The 19753-nt window shown below is 44.6% G+C and overlaps 1 protein-coding gene across 2 annotated transcripts in view; it reads left to right on the forward strand.

Annotated features, from left to right (window-relative positions):
- ADCY9 (adenylate cyclase 9) overlaps positions 1–19753 on the forward strand; it is a 115499-nt gene that overhangs the window by 79527 nt on the left and 16219 nt on the right. For both annotated transcript variants that reach the window (XM_019715467.3, XM_019715462.3), the window contains exons 3-7: positions 1460–1650; positions 13469–13573; positions 14571–14788; positions 17223–17325; positions 18150–18358. In XM_019715467.3, the coding sequence (XP_019571026.2) occupies positions 1460–1650; positions 13469–13573; positions 14571–14788; positions 17223–17325; positions 18150–18358 (826 nt within the window). The remainder of the gene's footprint in view (positions 1–1459; positions 1651–13468; positions 13574–14570; positions 14789–17222; positions 17326–18149; positions 18359–19753) is intronic.

The raw sequence follows: 19753 nt of genomic DNA on the forward strand, positions 1-19753 counted from the left end.
TCCTTTATTATATTCTCCATGTATAGCATACACCAGGCCTGAAATAAATGTTTATTGAATAAATTACATCATTACCCCCCTTCAGTACATTTGTAGTTTGGTTAAATTCCAGTAAGGATTAACAGTGAATTTCTTTGAATAATGTCTACTTCTTTTTCAGAAATTCCTTGAGTTCTGTCTGGAAAAGCTGCTCCTCATTATTTTCCCAGTGATAATTCTTCTGAATACCTAGAGCAGGGACCTACCCACCTGTTACAGCTACTTAACAGTGTAGAATACAGTTGTGTGTTTTTATAGCCTTTAATGAAAATCATAAAGATGGAGGTTAATTGTCCATTTAACCAACTTTTTTTTTTTCTTTTAAGATTTTATTGGGGAAGGGGAACAGGACTCCATTGGAAAACAGTGTGTACTTCCAGGACCCTTTTCCAAGTCAGGTTGTCCCTTCAATCTTAGTTGTGGAGGGTGCCATTCAGCTTCAAGTTGTTGTCCTTTCAGTCTTAGTTGTGGAGGGCACAGCTCAGCTCCAGGTCCAGCCACTACTGCCAGTTGCAGGGTGCACAGCCCACCATCCCTTGTGTGAGTCGAACCAGCCACCTTGTGGTTGAGAGGACGTGCTCCAACTAACTGAGCCATCCAGGAGGCAGCTCAGCTCAAGGTGCCGTGTTCAATCTTAGTTGCAGGTGGCAGAGCCCACCATCCCTTGCGGGAGTCGAGGAGTTGAACCGGCAACCGTGTGGTTGAGAGCCCACTGGCCCATGTGGGAATCAAACCAGCAGCCTTCAGTTAGGAGCCTGGAGCTCCAACCACCTGAGCCACCGGGCCAGCCCCAACTTTTTTTTTTTTTTTTTATGAAGGTTTTGTGAAAGAATAAAATTCACGTAGACTAGAGCTGGACAAAAGCTGAATGTTTTTGCTGTGAATATTTGATACAACAGAAAGTAGATACTTGATAAATCTGAATCAAGGGAGGTTTTAATTACCCCTGTTGGTGATATAATGGTTTCACTTTTCACGGTAGTTTTGCCTTCTCTGACATAGGTAAAATGGTCCATACTCTACATCACCCAGCATCTGTTATACATGTCAGTGACTGGTATTGACAGATCAAAATAAACCCAAGAAATGTATAGGACCCACCATCAGTCGGCTCTGCTGCCATCAAAAAGAAGTCAGTGTGACCCTTTCAAGGAGAAACTTTTTAATGTTCATTTCAGCCCCCAAAGGTAAAACATGTAGCCATTATTTAGAGAAAATGTAATGTGTGTCTTGGAGGCGTACATTTTCCTTGAGGCAATGTGTCTCTGAAAAGATGGAAGTCCATAGTAAAATATGATATATTCACATTTTCACTTTACTCTCAACTTTTCAGGAACATGTGCTGCACCAAGAACAAGATGGAGCTGCATTTCAACCAACGGTGGTTTCAACCTGTGCTGACTGTAATTTTTATCCATAGGTTTGAAGACATACCTGATAGCGGGTCAGAGAGCGAAGGAGTCTCATTGCACCTGTTCAGAGGCCTTGCTTTCTGGCTTTGAGGTCATTGACGGCTCCCGGGTGTCCTCAGGCCCTAGGGGACAGGGGACAGCATCGCCAGGGAGTGTCAGTGACTTGGCGCAGACTGTCAAAACCTTTGATAACCTTAAGGTTAGTTTTTTTTTTTTTCCTACTTCTAAAACTTTATATTAATCCTGCAGTAGAACATGTGAAATAATAAACAGCCTTCGGGTCTGTGGCGGATTTGGAATGCCCTTCAATTTGGTTTTTATTATTTTTTAATGTAGTGTAAAGATAGCAGCATTTTACATTTTTAATCTTTGCTTCTTTCGACATTCTGCACCTCCATTTTCTTTCTGTCCTACATAACAATGCTTCTCACTTGAGTTGTTTTTTTTTCCTGAGACATGATGTCTTGGAATTTCTAAAACCTAATCATAAATGATAGTAAAGGTGATTCTCCTCACGTCTTGCCAGAGTGCTAGTTGGTGACTTATTTCAGAGACCACTTTCTCAAGTATTCCTACGTCTCCTATAATAAATAGTTTTATGATTATGTTAAATTTTGTTGGTGTGGGTAAAACTTATGACGCAGCTTACTGAAAGAGTGCAGTCTTGCCAAGAACACTGCAGTATTTCATTGTAGGAACAGAGATCTGGTGGCTATCCAGAAGTACCGCTTTGTATCTTAATAGCCTACCAAGGAATTAGCGTGATGGACCTTGGGCATGTGAAGTCTCTAGTTTATGAGCTGTTCCTCAGTTTCACATTTGCCTTAGTTCTCCTACTGGTACCTCTTGTTTATTTTTACAGTTTAAATATTTGCCATTTGCATTTTTATTTAAAGAAATAGTTTTAAGATATATGCACTTCATTGTTTTGTGCTTTCAAGTAACACAGTGATGTATTGATCAGGATGATGGCCTGTTGTTATGGCTTTAGTCCAGCACGTTCCTTCGTATTCACATTCAGTAACAGATTCGAAAACTAGTTATGCTGGAATTTAAGCTTAAGTGGCATCATAACGTGGCAATCAACTGGGGTATCCAGATTATTTCACTGTGTCACCCATAGTGCCTATCATCCCGTTGCTTTGTGTAATTATTGCGTTCAGGTTTATTGACAGCACTCATATATCATTTTCATTGTTTGCTTTGTCAACTTAGTGCAGGATTTCTCAACCTCGGCACTATTCACATTTTGAGCCGGACAACTGTGGTGGGGGCCACCCGGTGCACTGTGGGATGTTGATCAGCATCCCTGGCCTCCACCCACTGGATGCAAGTAGCACCTCCTCTACCCATTGTGACAATCAAGAGTGTCTCCAGACATCGTTCAGTGTACCCTGAGGGCTGCGGAGGGTAAAATCACCCTAGGCTGAGGACCAGTGGTGTAGGTATCAGACCTTGTCTTCCCCGCAGGCTCTGGCACATGCGTAACGGCTGACAGACCTGACATTTCCTTAATGCTGGCGCACATTCACGACAGCCTCTGTGCTGGGCTGAGGTTTTGCAGCTGCCGGAAAGGAGTTCTCAGTGCATTGACTGTCACTGAGCCTGGCAGGGAAGAATCCTGTGGGGAGGGGCACAAAAAACATGGCTTTCCAAATACGGTTTCATTACCTGGGGAGAAATGATTTCTACCAGGCTTCAAACAGCTGCATTTAAGTAGAGAAATAGAGCCCAATGCCAAAAATAAATGACTTGTTGTGTTTGCTGCCATTTTAGATTATGTGCATGTATGTTTCTATCCATTAGGGAGCACAGTTGCTGACTTTACTTTTTTTAATCTGGATGGACAAAAACTATTTATATAGTATATTCTATTGCCTTGTATACATTTTCCAAATAATCATTGAAAGTTTTCTGAAAATCTTGTGATCTGTTAAGTTACCCGTGTTTGCCAAAAGGAATTTGAGCAAAAAATTTAAAAAAGGACCTTTGTGCCCCTTCCAGAAGGGGTACGTGAGTTGGATCTTGAAGAATAGTTTCTGGGATATTTTGATGGCGTTGGGAGGATAACAGGACATCTGCGACCAGGGCTGTCCCAGAAAGTTAGCACTCCTTGGCTTCGCAGTTGGAATGGCAGGAGCAGGAAGAGATAAGAGACCTGGCTTCCACTCCAGGCTTTGCCACGTTGGGAAGCCCTTGCCACACTCTTGCCTGCTGTGCTTCTAGTGCCTGTGGTGACAATCAGCTGAGAGCAGGGCTCTGTGGTGCCTGTGGACCCTACGCACTGAGTGACTGAGGGAATTGTTGTGCGCTAGCAGCACAACAACTGTGAAAGGCAGAAAACCGAGGTCTGCCTCAAAGGTTACACACATAGACGCTCTCTCAACTTCTCAGGCCTTCCCTCAAGTAACAATTGTAGAATAATAGAAATGCAAAATACTGTTGCTTGTTCACACGTTACTTGGGTGGTTTGTCCTCTAACCTTGTCAGTGCCTCACTGGTTTGTTGCCTTATATTGTCTGAGCTACAGCCAGCTCTTCTCGTTAGCGAGAATCAGACTAGCTCCTCCTAATTCTGCTCAGTCTGGTGACTCTTCCTGTCAGCAGGCTTCAGTCTCCTTTGTTGCTGCCGTCACCTCATCCAGCTAGAGGTAGCTCCCAACTGGCTTTGACACCAACCTCACATTTCCCCCTTCCCCTGATGTAAAGCGGTCTTTCCCTTGAGCAGTAGTTTCTCAGGATGGAAATGAGTGTCAAGTGTAGAAAAAGGGTTCTGTGGTCAAGTACACTGGGGAAATTCTAGGTCAAACAGCACTGACGTTTTCTTTACTGCGGGACTTCTCAGAGCCTTTGGTACGCTAATGTGCGTCCTTAGGTCTCTAAAAACGGATGTGCTCTGCAGCATTCTCAGGCCTCTGATCACAGATTTCTTTTTTCAAGCTATGCCGTTTGGGGGAGTGCTTGTCTAGCGGAAGGAGCTTCAAGCAAGAACCAAGACATTAGAGAAAAGGTGTTCAGTAAATATTCATGAAATGAGTACATGCATATCTTGGTCCTGTTGTCCCTCTCACCTGCAGGACTCTCTGCTTCCCTTTTCCCTAAAAATGCTTTTCCTTTCACGATCAGCTTCATTACAGCTTCCTCTGCCTCCTCTGCCTCATAACGCTGTAATATCAGTGCTGTAATGAACGCAGTCTTCAGTGTTTGCCTTATGCTTGTGACGCGCCTTCCTATGAGCTCTTTGAATGCAGGCCAGGCCCATATGTTAAATAACAGACTTCCCGAGTGCCCAGGGTGGTGCCTGGCATATGTTAGATAATTACAACTTTCCTTTGACTTAAGTTTTTAATTCTTTAATGACACCCAGAAAGACAGAGCTCTGCACAGGCAGACTAAGAAGGATGGACCTTAGAAGCCTGAATAGAACTAAATAGGACTAAGGTAGTGTCTAGGCAGCATTTGTTTTGCCTTTTAGCACGTGTGTCCTGTGTGTCTGTAAGTTGTCTCATAGCTGGAAAATTCTTACCTAATATTTCGTAACAGTCTGAGTCCTGGGATAACCTACCAAGAAACAGTAGTGATGTCAAAGGGCAAGGGCTTTGGCCCCGAAGTCAAGGTCAGAGAGCTGCCCACACCCAAGCCTTGGCTTCTTGAGTGACTGGCAGTGAGAGTTTCTCATCAGAAGCCCTGGCATTGCATAATGGGGGGCCGGGGCAGGGCACTCAGCTCTCTGAGCCCTATGGTTTGGGGTGGGGGAAGGAGGAGTCAAGAAGGCAGCCTGGGAAGGAGCCCAGGGCTCTAACGTCACAGCCATGGAAGGCAGCGTCAGTGCTGTGGGCGGGCCGGAACTCAAAATCCAGGAACTCAAAATCCAGGATGCTTGGCAAAGCCTTGGCTTTGGGACTGGAGCAAGTCACCTAACTCCTCAGTGAAACGGTGATGATGAGGCGGTCTCTCAGGGTGTTGTAAAGGTGAACTGACGTAATGCCCACAAATGCTACGTTCGTAGTAGACAGTAAACACCAGGACACTGGTTCACTGGCTGGCACGCAGAGATGGACAGGGACATGGTGGGAGGAAAGAAGGGCAGGAGGAGACAGAGGTACTGTTGATTTGCCCACAGGAGTCCTTGACTGTCTTGGGAAGATCTCGCCTTCTCCGCTCGTTCTGACTTGAGGGAGGTTCTTTGGTTATTGCCATTGGTTGTTCCTGTGGGGGATGTCACCACGACACAAATGTGACATCGGAGCATGGGCACTTGGCCTGTTTAGTGGGACCTCAGGTCTGCAGCAGAGGTCTGCTCTCGTTTGTCATGAAGCTGCTGGTGATGGATGGGTCAAGACTACACATGCGAATAACAATAGCTGCTCTAATGTCTTTGTGAAGAACAAAGAAATGAAATCTAAAGATGTGGATGGTTTTTAATCGCATCAGTCCTAATAAGTGAACTGTGTAAGCTGTGACAGCATCTTAGTTCATCTCTGAAAGACATCACTGGAAATGCACCTGCATGGCTGTCTCTGTGAGTTTACCTTCATCTGTATTCAGAACCCCGGGGCTGCGTGCTCGCCGGGTGTTTCTACATGTTTACAGCCCATGATGAAGCTAGTGGTGTGGATTTGCCCCATGGGGCAATTCAGAGAGGACCTATCCTGTTTTCAAAAGGCTTCTACTTTCCTTCTAAGGTCACTAGCCCTAGGGACCCTCCTTCTGTGACAGTTGCTGTGACTTTTTTAATGACTCTAAATAAATGATCATTTCTTTTATTATCTTCTTGTTATTTGAATGTAAAATCATTATGAATAGACTCAGTTGGCTCAGTTTGAGGAAGCAGAAGGCCCCTGCTTTTAATTTCAATTCATTATAGAAATGGAAAAGGTAGTAGATATCTTTCTCTCTCTATATATATACACACACACACACACACACACACACACACACACACACATATGTATACACATATATGTATATATACATATACACACATATACAGTTCAGAAATTAAGTATTTATTATAAATGGTGTTCTAAATTGATAGTGGTGATGATTGTAGAATTCTGTGAATATACTTAAAACCATTGAATTATATACTTTGATCAGTGAATTGTATGGTATGTTAATTATATCTCAGTAAAACTGTTATAAAAATAGATAAATAGTAATGTGGCTGCTGGCTCTGAAATGTAGCTATAAAGTAAGTTTTTTAAAAAAGGACTTTTCAAGTTTTACCTGTATTTTAAATTGTGTATGTGTTTCCTTCAATTAAGAGACAGCATATCACATATAAATTGACATGTCTTCCTTACAGAATTTCAGCTAATAGATCTAGAAGGAATGAGGCAAAGAGACTCACCATTTAGAACATCACAGCAATGTCGCTTCAGGCAAGATCCATCAATGAATTCTAAAATTTGTGGGTATAAGTTTAAGGAGAAACAGGATGTTTGCATAGCCTCCAAGTATGTCTCCCCTATCAGATATTTATTCATTATAAAGGGAAGAATAATACCAGGTCTGACAATTAAGTTTGCGAACTTGTTGCAATGATGTTGCTCACCTTTTTTGATATCAGAAGGAGTATTCATTATGAATTTGTAACAACTGGACCAACAGTTAACCAAGTTTACTATGTGGAAGTGCTGAAAATGCTGCGTGAAAAAGTGAGACAAAAACCACCTGAACTTTTCACCAACAGTTCATGGCTCTTGCATCAGGACAATGCACCAGCTCACACGGCACTGCCTGTGAGGGAGTTTTTAGCCAGCAAACAAATAACTGTATTGGAACATCCTCCCTACTCACCTGATCTGGCCCCCAATGACTTCTTTCTTTATCTGAAGATAAAGAAAATATTGAAAGGAAGACATTTTGATGACATTCAGGACATAAGGGTAATACAATGACAGCTCTGATGGCCATTCCAGAAAAAGAGTTCCAACATTGCTTTGAAGGGTGGATTAGGCGCTGGCATTGGTACATAGCTTCCCAAGGGGAGTATTTTGAAGGTGACCGTAGTGATAGTTAGCAATGAGGTATGTAACACTTTTTCTAGGATGAGTTCGTGAAATTAATTGCTGGAAAATCTCGCAGGCCCCACCTTCACCAGATTATGTAGTATCATGGTTTATAAGACTAATGGTATCGTGTATCCCCTGATGTGAGGTGCTGAGAAGGGCACATCACCTCTGTGGGGTTCTTCCCCAAATTCTAAACCTCAGTCAACTCATGCAAAGCATCAGATAAATCCAAATTCAAGGCAGTCCGCAAAATACCTAACCAGGATACTTCAAAAGTGACAAGGTCATTGAAGACAAGGAAAGACTGAGGACCTGCCACAGACAGAAGGAGACGAAGGAAATACAACAAGTAATTGGAACATGAGATCCCGGAACAGAAATAGGACGTCACGGGGGAAACTGGGAAATCTGAATAAAGTCTCTAGTTATGAATTGAAATGGGAAGATAAGCCCAACATCGTTTAATTGTCAGCGTCAGATATTGGACATAAATGAAATTTATAGTATTGGACATAAATGAAATTTCCCAAAATATCAAATACTTTCTTTTTCTGACTTTCTGATGGGATGTTTCCCTAACAATCTTCTTGCCTTATTGGCCTCAGTTATTAAATGCAGTAGCCATTTAGGACTCAGGAATCTGAGAAGGGTTCTATGATTCTCCATTTCATGACTCTTGAGATCTTGTGCCTGATTTTGACAGGTTTTTGTTTTGTTTGTTTGTTGTTTTGCCTCTAGTATCCTCAGTATTCTCAGTCTGTCTGCTTCCTGTTCTTATTGCTTCGGGGTTGCTGTTCTTTTTCTGTAACAATTACTGCTTCTATTTCCTCTAATATTTTGCTCCTCTTTTTCTCTAGTATTTGGTTAGCAGAAATCACCTATTTGGAAGTATTCACACCTGTGCCTAATCCATTACCTTAAGTGGTGATGGGCTGGCCTGTCAGTGGCATGTAGTAGCGAGGGTGACTTCTGCCTACATTGCAGGCAATTCATGTTCACTTGGCGATGTCACATGCATGGTTAGGGTTGAGGGCTCTGCTACCTGGCCTTAAACTCTCCCTGCTGTTTTTTTTTTTTTTTTTTTTTTTTTTTAAAGATTTTATTGGGGAAGGGGAACAGGACTTTATTGGGGAACAGTGTGTATTTCCAGGACTTTTCTCCAGTCAAGTTGTTGTCCTTTCAATCTTAGTTGTTGAGGGCTCAGTTCAGCTCCAGGTCCAGTTGCCGTTGCTAGTTGCAGGGGGCGCTGCCCAACATCCCTTGTGGGAGTCGAGGAATTGAACTGGCAACCTTGTGGTTGAGAGCCCACTGGCCCATGTGGGAATCGAATCGGCAGCCTTCGGAGTTAGGAGCACGGAGCTCCAACCACCTGAGCCACCGGGCCGGCCCCCCTCCTTTTTTTTTAAGGAGGGCGCAGCTCACAGTGGCCCATGTGGAGATCAAACTGACAACCTTGGTGTTATTAGCACCACGCTCTAACCAACTGAGCTAACTGACCACCCAATCTCCCTGCCATTTTCTAATTGTGTGACTCGGGCAAGTCCCTTCTCTTGTCTGCCTCAGTTTCCTCCTGTGTAGAATGAGGTTAATCATAGTGTCAGCTTCATGCATGCTGCTGAGGACTAAATGAAGTGATACAGGCAAAGAGCCTGGAACTTGGGAAGTGCCTCAGTGAGCCGCGTTTGCTCCTACTGCTCTTACTGCACGTTCCTGTCTGCCATATTCACCTTGAGTGTGGGGAGCAAGAGGTAGTTCTGGTCGCAGGACAGCTTGCTAAAAAGTCATGCTCAGCAGACTAAACAGTTAAAGCCAGGGCTTTTCTGATGTTTCCTCCTCTTTTCTCAGAAAAGAGGCTTCCCTGCTCCCTCCCTTGACAGTTATGAAAAAGGACAGCTGTTGGTTTAGAAATGATTTATCTTGTGAAGAGAAATGGCCTTGAAAAAAAACTATAGCTCTGTGCCATGTGTTCTGAACAGAATGTAGGGTGCATGTATGGAAATGTGTTAGAAACAAATGCAAATGAGCCCAAGTGTGTTAGAGAAATAGTTACAATCTGCTGTCCGAGCCCACATCCGCGCTGGGGAAGGAGCACAGATAATCTGGGGAAATGCGGAGCTTGCTCTTGGGCATTCTCCAGGGAACTCAGGTTTCCCAGGCAACGGCCAGCACATGACTTGGCCTGCAGAGTACTCTGTTTTGGGGACCTTAGCTGCTCTTGAAGCTTCCCTTGGTCCCAATGTGCCAATTAAAACTGCCACTTAAAAGAACCAGGAGGTGGTCCCAACTGCGTGGGTCACTCAGGGAATGAGGCAGAGGAGGTCAGAGTGCCAGGATCATTGCTGGGTCCTCCTGTGCCAGGCAGAGCCGGAGAGGCTGCGTGGTAGTCAAGGGCCAGGAGCCCCGCATGACCACTTCTGCCTCACAGTATTATGAGGATTCACTGAGCTCAAGTCCACGAGACTGCAGACATCGCCTGGATAAGGACCTGATTGTCGTTCACTGATGTGCCCTCTGCACCCTGCCATTTCTAAACCAGAGAAGCTGCTATCATTACAGTAGCGCTTTTTATCTAATGTACCTTCCATCATTGCCTCTGTCCAAGTCAGTTGCTCAGGCCTGCTGCCCGAGGTGGCAGGGTACCCCAACAAGTCCCCGGACCGCCCTGAGTACAGACTCCTGGACCATTTACAAACATTTGGGCTCTGACAGTGTATGTCTGCACCTTCACTCCCTGAGGTTCTTTTGTGGGCAGCTCTACGAGACCTTACCTCCACATTAGCACATTGTATCACAGCAGTGTGCAGGTCACGTAGCCTCTCTTTATCAAAGGGACGTCACTTTGACTTGCCCATCTGTGAAGACCACTCCCCCCAGTTCCCTGGGGTCAGCCAGCCCCCACGGGCACCCCTAGTCTCCACTAGCCTTCCAACCCCTTCACAGCCAAGACCTGCACAGAGAGCGTGCAAAATCTGACTTACGTGGGCTTGATTTCTATCGAGGGAATCCTTTACAGAGGGTGTGTGCCCTCTGCTGTCCAGTAGGTTCAGTAGTCACTGTTGTATATTTGTGGCTTTAAATGTATAAAACATCTGTACATAAAGCCGGTGTGCTATGGGAATTCCTAAGAAGCAGATGGCCTGTTCTTAAAGTGCATCAGGTGTAGTTGAGGAGAGAAAAATACTTGGAAACAAACTGATGTCAAGAGATACCTAAAAAAGAAATGGCTATGCGAGAATAGATACCACGGATGGCTGTCCTGTCTGTGATCAAGGCCATTAAGTTACCAGATGAACTATCTTCACAACCAGAGAGAACAGTGACCACAGTTTTAATATTAAGTACCAACAGTTACTGAACACTCTCTAACAGTTCAAGCATTGTGTGGCGCCAAGTGTGATCAGCGCATGCGTGCCTCCACTCGTCCGACCCTTACCCATGGCAGAAATCACCAGTCAATCACAGTTCTCCTCCCATTGGGCCAGGGCGGGACCTCATCATCCTCAGTTCACTGTTGTAGGAAGTCAGTGCCTTGGGATTAGACTCAGTGCACAAAACGAAGCTGGTTTAAAATACCTCTGACATGCTTTACTTGTATTTCCTCAGTTTGCCCTTATAAGAATTCTTCAAGGTAGATACAATTCCATTTTACAAAGGAGGAAAATGAGACTCAGAGAGATTCCCTAGTAAGTGGTAGAACCAGAATTTAGTCCATGACAGTTTGATTTCACAGCCAGTGCCTTTAATCACTACTATTGCACTAGTTCTCCAGTCTTAATGTTTAAAACGTAGTCAGAGAAATAGCTGTTTACTGTTTTATCGTGTCTTTACGAGATTGGTGAAAATCTCTGGACCTTGTTTGGTATGAATTTGAAATCAGAGTCTCTCAAACCGTCCCAACACTTCCAAGCTGTATCCACTTCATCCCCAGGCCGCCACTTGGCCCGGGAAAAGGATGGTGTTCCCTTAGAGAAGCAAACTCGCCACCACTGCCACCACCAAAGCCATTGACGCCCATCCCAGCAAGAGTGTGTCCTTGGGATCTTGCTGGGTGTGTCTTGGGCACATATACAGAGGGTGCACATTTTAAGAAAGGAAAACTGTATTAAAATTGTAATACTCAATATATACCGATAACAAAAGATGGGTACCAATCACGTTTGACTTCTGCCATGACGAGCGGTGCTCAGAGTGGTTACCATCAGCATCCAGACACTTCTGATTACAGCGAACTACTGCTTGAGCAACGCTGACCAAAGTGTCCACTTATATACATTTTTTTGGCACCCCCGGTACTTTACTCCTCTCATGGGGGCTGGGCGGGTCACTCTGTGTATGTGGTATTAGTTGTTTTTTCTGTTGAAAAGATCAGTGGCCCCACTGGTAAAATGTTTTGAAGTTTAACTCAGTCAATACCAAGAGGTGCTTTAAAATCATTTTATTGTTTGTCACTGACAACTAGAACATTTGACAAAAAAAGATGTCAATTTTTACATAGCTATAAATGAATTTTACCTAGGTGCTACTGTTTGCTCAGGTATGTTAATGATTTGGCTAGCTCTTTTTGGTATGTATATTTTCATTTTTCAAATGAATACTAATATTCAAACTTAGTATGTGTATTACATCAGATTCCCAAATTACACATCTTTATAGAGTCTTTATTTCTTTTATTTAATACAGTATACACCTGAAATCTTACTTGGGATGTGATCATAGCCTTGCCTTTAGGCAGTAAGTGGTACTTATTTTAAATTTCTGAAGTACTATCTGGCCTCCTATAATGTTGTCCAATGGTTAACAATGCTTATGCATGGATAGTTTTTGAGTCCTAATAAATCTTTCCTGCTACAGTTTGTCTTCTCCACTGGAAGCAGTTAGTTGCTATCTCAGTGACGGTTCCTAGTTCACTGGATCACATTAATAATAATAGTAAATTTATTAAGGATACAATGAGAGCCAAGAATGATGCTAGGCTATCTATACACGTATTCATTTAATCCTATGACAGATCTTCAAGAAAAGTGTTATCCCTCTCGTTTTACAGATGAGAGAAGTGAGGTGAGTGATTTGAACAGGACTCTCCAAACAAGTAAGGAATCGAGATGGGATTTGAACCCTGGTTTATGAGAAACAAAAGCTTGCCTTTTCTACTCTGTCAGTATTGTCTTGCCTTTTCTTTTCTAGGTCAGCTAATTCCTGCAAGCTTTTAAGAATTCCTAGGTCTGTAAACAGGTCATTCTGATTAGTCAGCCTGTTTTATAGAAACAGCTCACCTTCACACAGAGCTCGAGGCCCTTGGCTTGGTGCGCTCAGATAGGGTAGCGGCCAGGTTGTCTGTTCAATAGCAGCTTTATTGAGATGTAATTCACATACCAGAAAACTTAGCCTTTTAAAGTGTACAATTCAGTGGTTTTTAGTATATTTGCAGGTTGTGCAACCATTACCACAATCCATTTTATAACATTTTCATCACCCAAAAAGAAATCCCTTAGATCACTCCCCATTCTCATATCCGTCATCCCTGGCAACACCCAATCTCCTTCCCAACTCTATGGATTTGTCTTTTCTGGACATTTTATATAGATGGAATCATAGAATATGCGGCCTTTGGTGTCTGGTTTCTTTCACTGAATGTAATGTTTTCACGATTCATCCATGTTGCACCCTGAGTCACTACTTCATTCCTTTGGATGGCTGGATAATATTGTCCGTTGTGTGGATAGACTGCCTTTTGTTGATCTATTCATCCATTGATGGACATTTGAGCTGTTTCTACTTTGTGGCTCTTATGGAACATTCATTACAGGTCTTTGTGTGGATGTGTTTCCGTTTTCTCTTTGCCAGTTTCTCTTTAACTCAGCCTTGAATGGTTCAGTAAGCCTTCCGTTTGGTTACAGCCATTCTCCGTGACAGCAAATTGCAACAATAGCAGGCTTGTTTGAATTACATATTGTGGTCGTGTTTCCTAGGTGAGTTCCTATGATCTGTGTTTTTCTTGTAGACCTGCCCTTCGTGCGGAATCACGTTTGCTCCCAAATCGGAAGCTGGCACAGAAGGAGGAGCAGTGCAAAACGGCTGTCAAGAGGAGCATAAAAATAACACCAAGGTAGCAAGCTCCTGGCTGTCATTCCTGTCACCTCCTCTCTTGGCTCACCCACCTGAAATGACACTCCTATTTTGTCATCATCTCAGTTCTGGGACTAACTCCTCTTAGGTGATAGCATTCCATACCTTAGAGTCCTTTGGCTTTGAACAAACCAATAAAGAACAGGGTGGAGAGTCAGAACTAACCCATGAGAAGCAGAGTAATCACACGCTGAACTGGATGAGACCCCTAAGGGGCAATAGGGTTTGAAGATGTGTGGATTAGAGTAGTTAGGGGAGGTTTGTGGGGCTGGACGCTGGGCTCAAGAGATGGTGGAATGTGGATGTGCGGAGAAGAGGGGCCTCCTCGGGATGAGAGATGCACCACGAAGAGAGGCGTGGGGTGAGAGACAGCAGCAAGAAACTGCCAGAGAAGTCTCACTTGGAAGCCAGAGCCAGGACTGGGGTGGAAAGCAGAATAAAGACCAAACACAAGAGCCCTTCAAGAGCTTCTGCAGGCTGACCCTCCAGGGAAGCCTCCGTCTGCCATCCTTTACCCTCGCGTCATCTGCCCGTGGACTTGTATGATGCTGGGTCAGTTTGTGTCACTTATAGCTAGTCACCCCTTCTTGAGTCACTGCCCTTATGGCTCTGGGTTTACATTTCCTGGATCCACCCTTGTACTTCCCATGTCCAAACCTTCCCCCGGGCCGCCTGGAACCCTGGTTCTGTGGTCAGCAAACTCTGAGAGCCTCAGCGCTTCCCTTAGCCTTCTCTCCACCTCCTACTGGCCATGAAATCACCTCCCTTGTTGCCTGAACGCCTGGAGGTGCATTTGTCAAACTAGGGGGATGGGAAGAAGCAAATGGGTGGAGAGATTTAAGCATTCGGATTAGACAGAGATTTGAAGGTACAGCATGCAGTCCATTGGCACCCTAGCATGGCAGAAAGGTCGGGTGGAATAGCACTGTTACACATCCCTGGGTCACCTCTGTGTCTGTTTCCCTGGCTTGAGACAGGGTTCTGGAGGACCTCATGCCAAAGCACAAAATGGACTTCTGAGCCCTCCCCAAGAGGAGAAGCTCACCAACAGCCAGACCTCCCTGTGTGAGATCCTACAGGAAAAGGGAAAGTGGGCAGGTGTCAGCTTGGACCAGTCTGCTCTCCTTCCACTGAGGTTCAAGAACATCCGGGAGAAAACAGACGCCCATTTCGTTGATGTTATCAAAGAAGACAGGTAAGAGTGGAGCCATGGGCACTAGAGTCAAGTTTGCATGTGGAAGCTGCTCCCCTTTTCCAAATTAACTTATCCCTCACGTGTTTGCCCTCTGGTATGAGTATATTACTCTGTTTTGAAATAATTTGAAACTTATAGAAATGTCGCATGAATAATACAAAAAATTCCCTTTATACCCTTTGCCCGATTTTCCAACTTTTAACACTTAACTCTGCTTGCTTTAGTCTCCTCTCTTTCTCTGAAATTTATTTTTCATTTTTTCTGAACCATTTGATAGTAAGTTGGATACATCCCTCTTTATCTCTAGTAGTATTTCCTAAAAACAAGAGTGTTCTTTTTATAATCATAGTTATCAAATTCAGGAAATGTAGCATTGATCTAATATTTGATCTAATCTGCCATACGTGTTCCAGTTTTGTCACTGGGTCCAGGATGTTCGTGATAGCACTTCCTTTCCAGGATCCCAGACCGCATTATGTCGTTGTCAAGTCTTTTTAGGCTTTTTCAATCTGAGACACTTCTGCAGCCATTTGGTGTCTTTCATGACATTGAAATTTTTGGAAAATACAGACCCAGTTCTTTTATAAAATATTCCTGAAGTTGGATTTGTGTGATGTTTCCTTGTGATTACATTCAGGCTGGACAGACCCTACAGAAGGGGTGTGTCCTTCTCAGGTATCATATCCAGAAGTAACAGGTGCCCATTTGTCCTTCATCTGCGATAGTAAGTTTGATCAACCAGGCAAGTGTTGCCAACTTCTCCAATCTGTGGTTATGATTTTCTCCTTGTGCCTAATAAGCAGTCTGTGGGAAGATCCTTTAAGATCATGTAATTATCCCATTCCTCATCAACCTCCCCTAGATGTAATCACTGATGGCTCTTGCCTGAAACAATCTTTATTCTGATGGTTCAGAACAGTGATTTTCCTACTCCTGCACCAACAGCACAGTTACCATTTGGCACCTGGCATTCTACTGTGAAGAAAAGCCCTTCCCCATTTATTCCCTTATCTACCCAACTATGATCAACCTGGACTCATGGAGTCCTGTTTTACTTAATAGTTTATAGTCCATCGCTGCCCTTACTCTCCTTTGATCCTCTAGTTTTCCTGAATCTAGCCATTGGGAGCCCCGCTTCAGGCTGGCTCCGGTGTCCTTTTGACATGGCTCCATCATTGGTTTTGAGCAATTTCTTACATTCTAGCACAACAGGATATTCCAGGCTCATTTTGTATCTTCCCTCCCCCAGCTCAGGAGTCAGCCATTTCTTGAAAGAGCCCTTGCTCCTTTCAGTGATGAATGGGATTTAAATGTGTCAGTTATTTTGTCTAATTTAATGTCATCATAGTCAAAGATCTAGTCTGTGTGGTTTTAGTCCTTTTACATTTATTGAGACTTGTTTTGTGGCCTCACATGTGTTCTTTTTTGGTGAACATACCGTGTGCACTTGGAAAAACATATTTAGCATTCATAGGGTGTTGTCATGGGGAGGTCAACATCAGGGGGTAGAATTTTCACTCTTCCGAGTCTGAGAATGCAGTAAGGTATTGCACACTTAACAAAAAAAAAAAACGAGAGTCCACTGTGCTGCAAGGTCAGCAGGGAGCATATGTACAGTGAACCCTACTGTGTGTCAAGCACATACTAGGCACTTTACCTATTTCATCTGATTTAATTCTAGTAGTTGTTCTATTAGGGGGAGAGACTATACATCCCACGGCTATATTTGCCTCCTGAAATGAAATTAACATTCCCTTAAACTTATAGTAATTTTCTGCAGTAGAAAAAGGATATTACTATTTGCTAGCAATCTATAAAAGAATGAGTCACATAAAACAGGTTTGATTTCTCTGCTATTAAAGTCATTGAGCATTATCATCGTTCAGGTTTCACACGCAGTTTGCATTTGCGACAATAGCACCAAAATGATATTAACTGTAAACACAGTTTTGTAATAACAACCTGTTAGCTTTCCCAGTGGTGATTACTGTCTGTACTCTGAATGACAGGACAGCCAGCTCTGAATTATGTTTTCACTGGAAGCCTCCAAATCAGCTTAAGTACTGTCAGTGCACGGATCTGCTGGTCCTTCAGAAGGATGGTTTCATGGAACAAAAAGGCTGCTTTCTTCTCAGTCTGGACATCAGGAAGATGTTTTCAGAAGCAGGGTTCTAATGATGAGTGTTACAGATATGGTGAATGGTCATTCTTTCGTGGAGGGGAAACATAAAACGTGGTTATGTTTGGAAACACTTTGCAGAGACATGTTCTAAAAAGAGCGGTGGAGCCACATCTCTAACATAGTGACTTTTAGATGCAACATTTTTGACGTGCTTAATGAATGGTGTTTCGATAGCTAATTGGCAATCTTCTGATAAAAGGAATATAATGATTGTGTTGCATGTTGACCGATTGCATTTTCCGTCTCTTACAGCCTGATGAAAGATTATTTTTTTAAGCCACCCATTAATCAGTTCAGCTTGAACTTCCTGGATCAGGAACTCGAACAAGCCTACAGGACCAGCTATCAAGAAGAGGTGTGTGTTCCATATAATGTCTGTTTACGATTAGTTTTGTGCTTTGGCAGCCTTTGTTGTTTTCCTGACTGACAGGAAAATGAAGACTCATATTAATTTCCCACAGTCATTAAGCCCTAAAATTGCATCTCTATGTGAATTTATCTACACAAGGGAGAAAAATCCAAATCTTTCTGTGCTCCTTTATCTAACCACCCAGGCCTGTCATTTCCTGGTCCCTTTCCTCTGAGGGTGGTGCATCCACCGTTAGGCTGTGAGCTCCCCTAGGGCCATGTTTCGTGCCTGCCCCTAGCACCCCCAAAGATCCAGGCCCAGAGCATGCTTCTGGGTGAAGGCATGCGCATCTCTTCCTGTCAGTTGACACACCCTTGTTTTCATGTGCTGCTTCAATCCCTGCCTGTTATTTCCGGCATAAACCAAGCTTTCACATGTTCTGAACTTGGGACCCAGCCATTCAGTGGAAGCTTCCAGCACATGGCTTTTGTGTGACTACCTGTACAGAGAGCAGATTCGTTGACTTTGCTAGTTGCTAACTCACCTTTCAGGCTCAGTAAGAACCTGAAGGCTGTGAGAATTTACTGGTTTATAATCAGTTGCTGTATGACTTTGGACAAGTTTCTTTTTTAACTTCTCTGTTCTGTAGCTTCCTCTGTTCTTTAGTTTTTAAGTGGAGTGCTATTAGGGAGCTGACCACCTACAGTACTTATCACCCTGTGCTTGGTCTGGGACAGGCAAGTGCTCAGGAAACATTTGGGTTTTTCCACCTAAATCCTACTCCGCGGCTGTCTGTCATGCTCCTCCACCTTCCCTCCTACCCCCAACAGGTTATGAAGAATTCTCCCGTAAAGACTTTCGCCAGTGCTACCTTCAGCTCCCTCCTGGATGTGTTTCTGTCGACAACAGTGTTTCTGATTCTCTCCATCACCTGCTTCCTGAAGTACGGGGCTGCCGCCACGCCTCCCCCGCCCGCCGCACTGGCTGTGTTCAGCGCGGCCCTGCTGCTGGAGGTGCTGTCTCTGGTGGTCTCTGTCAGGTAAAGCCTCCCGGGCACGGTGGGTCTCAGCTTTTAGCCTTTAGCTCCCTCTGCTGGCTCAACAGTTTATGACTGAACAGTTGGTGGCACAACTGACCAACAGTCTGCAATGACGCCAGCTCTCTGAGCTCATTTCAGGACAAGTCCTCTTTCCTTCCCGCCCCCAGCCCGGCTTCCCAGGTTCCTCCCTCGCCGACCCTGGCCCTTGGCACAGGCAGGCACCCTCTTTACCAGAGGGTCAGTGTCCTCTGCAGCCCGATGCCACCGGCTAGTCTCTGGATCTGCCAAGTCAGAGACTTAAAAAGAAAAAGTGGGAAGACGGAATAAGAAAGGGAAGAGAAAAAAGAAAAGAACCGTATAGGGTGCAAATGCGAGGTAGGGGCCGCCAGCAGAGCAGCAGGTACCTTTCCCAGACGTAAGAGCGAAACTGTAAAAGGAGACATCATAGACACGAGTCTGTGAGCTTGGATCAAACTATGGTTCCTTAGATGTGACACAAAAAGTACAAGTAGCCCAAGGAAAAAATAGATAAGTTGGACTTTGGTTGAAATTCAAAGCTTTTAAGTTCAAAGAACACCCTGGTCATGAAAGTGAAAGGGAGCCTCCCGAGTGGGAGAGAGTATTTGCAGGTCATATCTATGTCCAGGGTCTAATAGCTATGCTGTCAGCTCAATAATAAAAAGACCACCCATTTACAAATAGACAGAGGGTCTGAATAAACAGCAGTGGCCCCTCAGGACCGGCCTTGCCTGATATTGGGGTTCCACCCGGCACGGAGGAAACTCACAGCTGCTCTGCACATGTCTGGCCGGGTGTGAAGGCACAGGGCACTCCGCTCACACGCACGCAGACCCCCTGTGCCATCTGCCTCCTGGACACCTGCCACTGGGCCTTGTGCCTAGCCACCTCCGCTGTCCCAACAGGGCAGCCCTTCGGCCTCGCAGGGTCCCACTAGTAATTGCTCCCAGAAGCTGGGGGTAAAACAGAAACGGAGAAGGGCCCTGACCTTGAGTTTCTGCTCCTCTTCCCCAACATCCCAGATGGAGCAGTCGCTTCAGGTGTAGCCCCGAGGCTGTATGCCTGCCCCTGCCCTTCTACGCTCGCCACCCCACCCCACCCCACCCTGAGGCCCCTCGATTGGGCTCTTTGTGGAGGGCTGTCTCCCTGCTGCCAGAGGCCACACCCTCATCTCCCTTCCCTGGTTGAGGTAACTCTGAGGTATGTCCTTGCTGTCTCCCCGAATTCCCCTCTAGCTGCAGGGAGCTACGTTGCCCACAGCAAGTGACTTCTTCATAACATAGCCCTACCTATGGGCCCGCCCCTTGGTGTCCCTGCGCTGCACCCCTCACCTGGCTGCCTGGGACCCACTCCCGAAGCAGCTGTGCTTCTGGGGAA

The sequence above is a fragment of the Rhinolophus sinicus genome, chromosome 10 (genome assembly GCF_057876585.1).
Source record: "Rhinolophus sinicus isolate RSI-liver-muscle chromosome 10, RSI-T2T, whole genome shotgun sequence".
Lineage (NCBI taxonomy): Eukaryota > Metazoa > Chordata > Mammalia > Chiroptera > Rhinolophidae > Rhinolophus > Rhinolophus sinicus.